The sequence below is a fragment of the Hyaena hyaena genome, unplaced genomic scaffold (genome assembly GCF_003009895.1).
Source record: "Hyaena hyaena isolate Hyena2069 unplaced genomic scaffold, ASM300989v1 scaffold_18, whole genome shotgun sequence".
Lineage (NCBI taxonomy): Eukaryota > Metazoa > Chordata > Mammalia > Carnivora > Hyaenidae > Hyaena > Hyaena hyaena.
The window spans coordinates 1,063,859-1,074,175 of record NW_024080649.1 but is presented as its reverse complement, the minus strand read 5'-3'; the positions used below and the strand labels follow the sequence as shown (position 1 = coordinate 1,074,175).

Genomic DNA, 10,317 nt, shown 5'->3' with positions numbered 1-10,317 from the left:
GAAAAAGCTCTTCATTGCCAAATAAGGCATAAATCAATTAATAAACTTATTTTCCCAAGTAACCCCAAACTAGCATAACCAAATACCCATTTCTAGAGATGATATACTTACTAAAACCATGATGCTACTGCTCTAACAATTTTTTAAATTAACCCTCAGAGTATGAATCTCATCCTTTGGAATTTTGCTTACCATTTGTATTTGTTATGTGCAGAAAATCTGGTGGTGAATGAGTAAATTGTTTCATTATGAATCAAGCTTAAGGAATGCTTCTAAAGTAAAAGGTTGGTGTAAGAAAAATGCCAAGAAAACCCTAAGCTGGGGCCCCTGAGTGGCTCAGTCAGTTAAGCGTCTGACTTCAGCTCAGATCATCATCTCACAGTTCGTGGGTTTGAGTCCTGAATCAGGCTCTGTGCTGACGGCTCAGCACTAGAAGCCCATTTTGGATTCTGTGTCTTCCTCTCCCTGTCCCTCCCCACTCTCTTTCTCTGAACATTAAAGGGGTGCCTGGGTGGCTCAGTCTGTTGAGCATGTGACTTTGGCTCAGGTCCTGATCTCATGGTCTATGGGTTTGAGCCCCGCGTCAGGCTCTGTGCTAACAGTTCAGAGCCTGGAGCCTGCTTTGGATTCTATGTCTCCTTCTTTGTCTCTCAAAAATAAACATTAAAAAAATTATAATAAACATTAAAATTTTTTAAATTCCCTAAGTATGGTTGATATAACACCAGCACAATCAAATTAATTAGACTACCTTGAATAATGGTACTAATCTGAATGTGTAGTTTTTGAAATTCTTCTCCTGCAAGGTCAGTACTTCATAGTTGTATCTCATAGGATGGGTGTATCAAACCAGATTTTTTTTTAAAAGACCATAAAACACTGGGAAGTTAGTATTCTTTGTGATACTTCCATTAAAGATTTTCTTTGAAATCAGCGGAAATGACCACTAGATGCCACTGTTGTTTTTTATTAAGGTCAAAAAAAGGAAAAAAAGGATGAAAGAACATTTCAGAAACAACAAAGTCAATTTTCATGTCATAATGAGTACCATAACAGAAACTGTTGGATAATGTCAATGAAGAGCCAAGACCTTTTTTCCACTACACAGAAGTTTATTGGAAAGTAAATTAAACATACAAACATACAATATGGCTAATGGTGGCAAAAGCAATCTGGCAGCTTAAGGCAAGTTTCAATGGAGATGAATTTAGAAAAGATGATGCAATGATGTAATTTGGTTTAAATATAGATCATGGAAAAATATCAAATTGCATCAATAACTTAATAAAAGTTTTCAAAGTCTGCACTACTGGAGAAAAAGAGCTTATGATCTTAATGCCAGCATTAAGACAGATGGAAGCAGCACTGTGCTAAATGACAGGAAAAATCGAGTATTTACAGAGGGTGGTGATATGAACATTTAATAACATTTGATCATAGTTACTGGTGGAATGAAAGCCCTTAGCTAGAAGCAGTAGAGAAAAATGTACCATCATCACATGTTATTAAAAAAATTAAGTGCAGAAGTCAAAAAACCAAGGAGCTCTGTGATAAAGTAACCTTAAAACACCACTAAGGGCCACTTAAAAGGCGATTTCCTCAGGGGAAATTAGGGCACTGAGTGTGTAAACATGTGAGCTGCACAACACCAAATACCAACCAAATTCATTCATAGTACTTAGTTACACAAGATCAGCATGGTCCGTTATGATGCATTGTTTATAACAATTTAAACACACTCCTTACCATGCATGACTTCAAATATATAACAAATATTTTTATTCTGAGATACAGGATATGTTTATGAATCATAAGACCTATATACAATGAAAGTCACACCTCCCTCTTCAATCAAGTATATGTGTGTGTGTGTGTGTGTGTGTGTGTTTTAAATGCAATGACCTTATTCAGACTTCAGTTCCTTTTCTGAATTGACCATGTCAGTTTTTCAAACTCCTTAAAATAATGTCATTCTATTATGATAAAATACATTTTTGCAAAAATTCAGAAATGTAGTAACATTTAATGAATGTGACCATGAAAAAATATTTTTGAGGAGGTGCCAAATGACTTAGCACTTTTTTCCAGTCTTGTATTAAAAAAAAAAAAAAAGTTGCATTCAATTTGATAGTGAGCCTATTTAAAAAATATTCTTATACTAATTCATTTCAAAAGGTTCTACTAATAGTCCTTCTGGAAAATACCATATATATAACCTGTGAGTTTTTTTCCAGAATAATTAACGAAGAAAATGTATCCTCTGCACAGATGAACATTTTCTCTCTAAGACTAATCTTTCATCACCCAGCATTGTTTTTACAAAAGCATGCATTATAAAATACACATAAAAGCAGCTATTTTAAACATGATTTTAATACAATATTACCTTGGTAGCTGATTCATCACTGTCTCCAGTTTAATATGCTGTTACATACATGAAGGAGCTCCAGTATCCCTTTTCTGATTGACTTAAAAAAAAAAAATCCCTGAATAAAACAGAAGCCAGCCTGCGACTTCTTTAGGCATTTCAGTAGAGTATTACCATCTATGGAGAGTTATCTCCACACAAACTCATGATAACAGAACAGAATGTAAAACAGATCTGGGGCAGATTAGAGTTAATACCAATTAAAAAACTTTATGTTTAAGGAGGAAAGAAAAAGGAGTTGATTATCAACATTTAAAAGGATACTGAAACTTTAACAACTGTAAACTTTGTGTTAAAAGGCTGTGGCAGACAGTTCTATGCTACTAGGTCTTTAGCTTGTAAATAATGCAAACACATCAGCAGTTTTAAAATGCCATAGACTATAAAAACACAGAAACAAAACAAATAACCAAGAATGTCTATCTAAAATGAAGCTGTATAACCAACACATTTAAAATTCCAAAAATAATTAGAACAACCGATTAGGGGAAAAAACCCTCTGACAAAAATTTTAATTTCTTGATTTGCTTTTAAATGACAAAAAACTTTTAAATTAAAATGGAGGAAAAAAAGAGCTTTACAAGTGGACAGTTTCAACTCATTTAAAATAATGCCAACAAGGTAAGCTTGCATAGAAAAAAATTTCAAATTACTGGCTACATGCATACAAAATCAGAAATGCAGGTATTATAATCATAGTGCAAAACCATGGCAGTTTGTGATGTCTTGTTACTGCCTAAGGTTGAGAAATAGACCGCGGTACCTCCAGTTATCACAGTTTCTGGTCTTTTAATGATTATTTCTGCTGACTAGAAACAATATAAATGTAAAGATGGGTGGGCACATCTGCTGTGCTAATTAACGAAGTTTGAGGTCATCACCACCACCTAAATTGGAACCAGGACTAGGGTCTTGTTGTCTTCTTGCCTGCAATGACAAAATCATAATTTGGGGTCAAAACACGTTCTCAAAATCAAAGTGCTAGATACATAAAGTATAAGACACAGTATCATTTTAAAAAAAAGTTTACAACTATCTCTACATGTAAGAGGAAAAAAGAACAATTTAAATTATGTATTAAATATTTTGCTAAAGTTTCTGTAAAAACAAAGAATAAAAATCTCATTATATTCAAAAGAACATTATCAAAATATGTATGTACTATGTAAAAAAGAACAACAAATCTATGTTTACAGTTTTTGGACTACAGGGTTAAACACATCATCCATTTACCTTAGAATCAAACTTCCCGTTTGAATAATAGCTGACATTTATTGAACACTGTATCCTGGGCACTGTTCTAGGCACTTTCTGGATGAACTAATTAAAACCCTGTCAGTAACTTGTAACATAGGTGCTACTGTTTATCTCTTTTATAGTCATACAAAAGTATAGAGTCTACCAGGTGTATGATTGAAAAATGTAGTAGTGAATTTCATCTTACAGAATGCCATCTCTGCCAACCAAGCTGTAACTAAAAATCTCTACCTCAGATAATAAAATCATTACTCAAAGAATTGTCTCAAAAGCAAAAATGAGTGCTCTTGGGAATTCCCACTAGGAAGAATTGCTTCAAGGAGGCTACCATCTAAGAGTACAAATAAACAGAATTTTAACTCCTTTGGTTATATACATCAAAATTGAAAGGCCAGTTTCTATTTTTCCAATGTAGAAATAATGGACATGACTGTACTTTACAAATACCTTTTTATATGATTACATAAATATGGAGGGAAGACTGGAGTCCAACATGAAAACTTGTTATTTAACAAGTGCAATTCTTAAAAAATAATCTCCCCCCTCAAAAACAAGTGCAATTTTTAATAAATAAATTTGAATAAGGGGCACCTGGGTGGCTCAGATGGTTGAGTATCCCATTCTTGATTTCAGCTCAGGTCATAGTACCAGGGTTATGGGATTGAGCCCTGCATGGGGCTCCGTGCTGAGCATGGAGCTTACATAAGATTCTCTCTCTCTTCCTCTGCCTCTCTTCCTGACTTGTGCTCTCTCTCTCTCTCTAAAAGTATGTATTTTTTTAGTTGAATAAAATCTATGAGTGCCTGAGTGGCTCTGTTGGTTAAGCCTCCGACTTCAGCTCAAGTCATGGTCTTATGGTTGGTTTGTGAGTTTGAGTCCTGTGTCGGGCTGTCTGCTGTAAATGCCAAGCCTACTTGGTATCCTCTGTCCTCTCTCTGCCCCTCTCCTGCTCATGCTCTCTCTCAAAAATAAATAAACATAGGGGCGCCTGGGTGGCTTAGTCGGTTAAGTGTCCGACTTTCGCTTAGGTCATGATCTCATGGTTCGTGGGTTCGAGCCCCGCGTCGGGCTCTGTGCTGACTGCCAGCTCAGAGCCTGGAGCCTGTTTCAGTCTGTGACTCCCTCTCTCTCTGACCCTCCCCTGCTCACACTGTCTCTCTCTCTCTCTCCTAGAAATAAATAAAATATTTAAAAAAAAATAAAATAAATAAACATAAAAAAATAAATAAATAAAATCCAAAACAAAATAGGAAAAAAATTAGTGTCCCTGATCCACTTACATACCCAGAAGCATTTTTATAACAGTATCAACAATTAAGAGGTTAGACAATTAATAAACACCGAGGTTTTCAAGTTTCACTTTGGAATAAATATTTTTAGTTAAACTGATGATAAATTACTTAATAGAAAACATCTAACAACTAACAGGTTCTGCATGACACTCCCTACTATTAAGTTTATATGTAATCGAGTGCCCCTTTGGTCTGCATATAATATTAACACCCAGTCTCTTTCACAAATTCCAATGTGTTTCTTACGTAAGCTTTATTTAGTGACTACAAAGGTCTGTCAAGCACAAGTGTCTAAATGTATAAAGAACCTGGTTCCTTCAGTAACCACTGTTAGATAATGTTACACACTGGCGACTCCATTTTACGAGTAGTTCAGACACAAAAGCTTGAGGTTACCCAACATCTCTTTCTCTCACACCCAATGGTAGATTCTGACAGCTCTACATTAACCATATCCTGAATCTGATCACTTCTAACTGCCCCCACCTCTCTCACCCCAGTCTATGCCACCACGATTCTTCATCTGGATCTTGTCTGGAGTCCCCTCTGATAGATGCCAGTAGCGGAGACTTCTTGAAATTACCTGTGCAATCTTTAGCTAAATGGAATCCTGTATTATTATCACCAATTGATTCTTCATTGTCTGTTTATGGCAACAAATCTAACCAAATTTAACCAAAAATTGAAACATTCTCATTTCAGTTCTTAAGATCTGAAACAGCTGTTACAGAAAGAGCATCCTTGACCTTCAAACATCTAAACAAATATACTTATACTGTAATGATCAAATTTTAGCCAGAAGCTCCAGCTGTGTCATTTCTCAAGAGGGTTCTGTTTAGATAGAAATGAATCTGCCTTGTTCCTTTCAAACCAATCAAATAAAATCCAATACTAACTTCTGTAGTCTTTCTTATAAATATTGATAGGAGATTTTAACTATTTTTTTATTAGAATACTGCCCACTGACGGAATTTACCATATTTCTTTCAATTAACTAGTTAGGTTAAAGTTATCCTGCATGGTACAAACTGAAAAAGCAATGGAATGCATATTCACCAAAACCAAAACCAATTTGAGTTTCCATGCAGAATCAATGTTAAATGTAGTGTAAGGACAGATCAATTCTGCAAAATCAGAGATGGTGATATAAGCATCTGGTTTCAGTCAATGAAGGTTAGAAAGGGGCTGAACGATGAAGAAACACTGAGAAAAATCAATCCTAATTATGTATTTACAAATCATGATTAACCTACCAATAATACTTTGTGAAAAGGGTATTTCAGCTTAGGTCTTGGGATAAGGATAGTTATCTTAATAATAAAGGGACTTCAAATGAGTTACAGCAGGTCACCAGCAGTCAGCAGCTAGAGTTCTCCTTTTTGGTCATGGCTGTGCAGTAGCTGCCAGGGATTTATTTGTTTAAAATGTATTTTGGTAAAGGAATAAAGTTATTTGGTAAAGGAGTGAAAGAGTAAAATTGTTTTGCTACTTATTTGTGTTTGTAGTTTCTATTTACATTGTGAAGATGGAAGTAGGAAGATGTAAGGAAGGCACTGTGAAGGAAAAACAAAAATAGGACAAATAAGAGAGCAGGGGAAGTCAATAGTGTGAGAGCAGAAGAGAGAGGACTAAGCTGGGAGGCTGGAAGGAAATTTAATGCTCACAGGGCAGATGTATGGACTGTCATATGAAGGAAACAAGCACAGAAAAACAGATTTAAGTTCAGTGAAACAGCTTCCATAGGACCAGAATTCAACAACTGGATGAACTGCCTTGAGAACCAGTGCTTTCTACTCTGACAGTTTTCTAAGTTTTTTTTTTTTTAATGTTTATTTTTGAGAGAGAGAGAAAAAGAGAGAAAGCTCAAGTAGGGTAGGGGCAGAGAGAGAGGGAGACACAGAATCCAAAACAGGCTTAAGGCTCCAAGCTGTAAGCACAGAGCCCGATGTGGGGCTTGAACCGACAAACCACGAGATCATGACCTGAGCCAAAATCGGATGCTTAGCCACCCAGGCACCCCTACTGTGACAGTTTTCGAATGAGAGCTTGATGTTTCAGAAGGAATTCTATGAGTCATCAGCTACACTAGATGGTGGCTAAGAAACCCTCTTAACTCTATTATTCTAAAAGCATAAAGTCCATAATTTCTAGTTTCTTTTTCCCCTGTCAATCCAAATGGGCACTTGTTTCTAACTTTTTATCAATAGCTATTTCAGAATAGTTTTAATATAAAGCAGATACCCACAAGCCTGTTCAGGATACAAATCTGTTTTTAATATTTATAAAGAATTAATCTAGACACTTTACTAGAGACCTCCTACTACCAGTTGCTCCTGTTTTTTTTTCAATATGCTATTGCCCAAACATTTTTGAGAAGGCAGTCATGAGATGAGTCCAAAATGTAGAGATAAAGAACAGTCACGAGGCACTGGAGTTTTCCCTACTGGTCAGGGCTGTGCAGAAGTAGTCAAGAGCAGGGATACCCAAATAAAAATGAATAAAAACTTCTTGGTTGATTTCAATTATGTTATCAAGATGATCAAAATCCTGAAAACTCGTTGTGAGAAAATGTCCTAATATTTCAAAATAGCTTCAACTTACTGAGCGTATACTACTATGTTCAGACATTGTGCTTACTACTTTATAAGTCTGACACTTGACTCAATGTCAGAACACAGAATCACAGAATTTTAAAGTGACAAAGTATGTCAGAGATTTAGTTCAACTCTAATTTGACAAATGGTAAGCCTATGACTAAGAAGGTTAAGTGATTCCCCAAGGTCCACAGTTAGCTGGTTTAAAGTCAGAACTTTAAACTCACAATCAGCATTAATGTCAACCTCCTAAGTTATTGCTATTTCTCCCAAATGCTAAAGCTGGATGAGACACAAAGCAAAAATTTTAAGTGCTATTATGACAGAAGGGAGTATACTTTCCCCAAACTCATTAAAAAGGTAAAAACCAGGTCAGCAGACAATCATAAACACCTGTCAGGTAAGCAAGAGCTGGTCTAATGGGCATGTTAAATAATACAGTTCTGGGGCGCCTGGCTGGCTCAGTCGGTTAAGCGTCCAACTCTTGATCTCAACTCAGATTTTTTTTTTTTTAATTAAAAAAAAGTTTATTTTTGATAGAGAGAGACAGAGCACGAGGAGGGGAGAGAGGGAAAGGGAGACAGAATCTGAAGACGGCTGAATCTGTGCTAATAGCACAGAGCCTGATGCGGAACTCAAACTCATGAACCATGAGATCATGACCTGAGCTGAAGTCGGATGCCCAACCGACTGAGCCACCCAAGCGCCTCTCTCAGTTCAGGTCTTGATCTCAGGGTCATGAGTTCAAGACCCATGTTCTGCTCCACACTGGGGTAAAGCCTACTTAAAGTATGTATGTATACATACACATATTTCTTATAAAGTATAGAACTTTAGGAAAGCTTTACAAATAAAGTGACATTTCAATATAAAAGAGATGGTAGAAATAATCTACATTTCTCAGCGTGGACTAGGATGGCTCTGCCACTTTAGCTATGTGATCTTAGGTTTATTATTTTCTTTCAGCCACAGTTACTCAAAATGGAGATACGTTTTAATAGTGTTTTAAGAACCAAGTGTAAAACATATATTGTAGTGTATACTGCCTGGCACGCAGTAAGTACTCACGTTATCATTATTACAACAAAGCTGCTCATCACTTCCTATCTATTTTGCAATTAAAAAAAAAACCAACCTTGTACATCCTGAAGATAAGAGTAATTTTTACAAACTCAAACAAGGTTAGAACAAAATAAATCTTAATGGAGTTTGCATCTCCTATGCTAGAGGGCAAACCAAGGCTGTCTTTCTGCCTTGGTGTGGGAGACCGCTGATCTAGCACCCTTTTCCTCCTTGTCAATCCCTTCTGATTCTCATTCTCAGTCTGAACTCATATTCCCACTTCACTCTCATCTACTGTCTTTTACCAGAAGACACGCCAGGAAGGCCTAGTATAGACAGATTTTTATGTTAATTTTTCTTTACACAAAAAAGAGTGTTGGCACAGTTAAAGTGATTTGAACACTGAAGTCTGTGGGAATTTAAAATACTGGCTGAGATTTTTCTTCTTGGACCACACAGAAGCGAAGGCTCCAAAAACATACAAAACAAATATAAAAACCACATAAAGCCTTTTGCCTGTTTTTATTTCCAAATAGTTTCCACCTAAAATTCTCCTGTGATTTGCTGAATTGTATTAAAACTGCCTATAGTAAAATAAGCAATAATTATTTACTCATTCTCTGGCATTAAAGACAAGAATTTATTTGCTTACACTTTATAAACTAACCAGATGAAAGCATTTTCTACACAACACAGAAAATCTTTCAGCACCCTGTCACCATGCAGCTGAATTAAGAACCAATAGTTTTAGAAAGTTAAGAGGCCAATCAAGTTGAAGGCAGGCTCTAGACACAGGCAGTGTACATGAGCTGCTACTAAACAGGTAACAAACCAATAAATCTGGTCAATTTATTTATGATCAGAGCACCCATTCTGTCCTTTATTAATCTCAATCTTCTTCCACAAAAATCCCAAAGTAAGGCATTTGAATTCCAGTTGTGCAGATGTGTGACCTGAAGAGAATCGTCATCAGTAACACATCAACATTTTCAAATTATGGAAGGATTTTCAGATAACAAGGCACTTGGCTCCTTTTATGTGGCAACAGATAGCAATGGGAGGCATTTCACAGAACAAATGTCTGTGATTATTTTTTCTTTTTTAACATCTAATTTTTATTAAGATACAGAAGAGTGCACAGATCATAAATATGTAACTTGATGAATTTCCCACTAAGTGAACACACCCATGTAAGCACTGAGATCAAGAAATACAGTATTACCCAAACTTGGGAAGTTCCTCGTGCTCCCCTCAACTCCCTAGTCACTACTCAATCAAGGTAACTGCTATCTTGACCTCCAACAGAACCCAGTAAAGTTTAAAGCCGTTTACTATTGTTAAAAACCAAGCAACCAACACCAGAATATAAACAGCCCGGCAAAAGATCTGTGACTTTCACAGACTAAAGATAGGATATGCCTGCCTTTACTGGACCAAAGTGAGGAAGTGAGCCCATTTTAAATGTCAGATACTGAGCGAGGCAGCAGCCTGGGAGGTAGGACATTAGCCATGTTTTATAGATGAGACCCAAGGATAAGTAACTTTTCTAATGTCACAAGCAACAAATAGTGGAGCCAAGATTCAAAATCAGAGCAATCTATTACAAACCTCATGTTCATTCTACTACATCAAAGGTTTTTAAATTATATTCTGCAGGTTACTGGGTTCCATGAAAACACCCTGG

At 36.2% G+C, this 10,317-nt stretch overlaps 1 protein-coding gene across 2 annotated transcripts in view; it reads right to left on the bottom strand.

Moving 5' to 3' along the window:
• Nucleotides 1-3,004: 3,004 nt before the first annotated feature.
• CBFB (core-binding factor subunit beta) overlaps nt 3,005-10,317 on the bottom strand; it is a 56,250-nt gene continuing 48,937 nt past the window's right edge. For both annotated transcript variants that reach the window (XM_039223427.1, XM_039223417.1), the window contains exon 6: nt 3,005-3,355. In XM_039223427.1, coding sequence (XP_039079358.1) covers nt 3,333-3,355 — 23 coding nt within the window. In that variant the 3' untranslated portion in view covers nt 3,005-3,332. The remainder of the gene's footprint in view (nt 3,356-10,317) is intronic.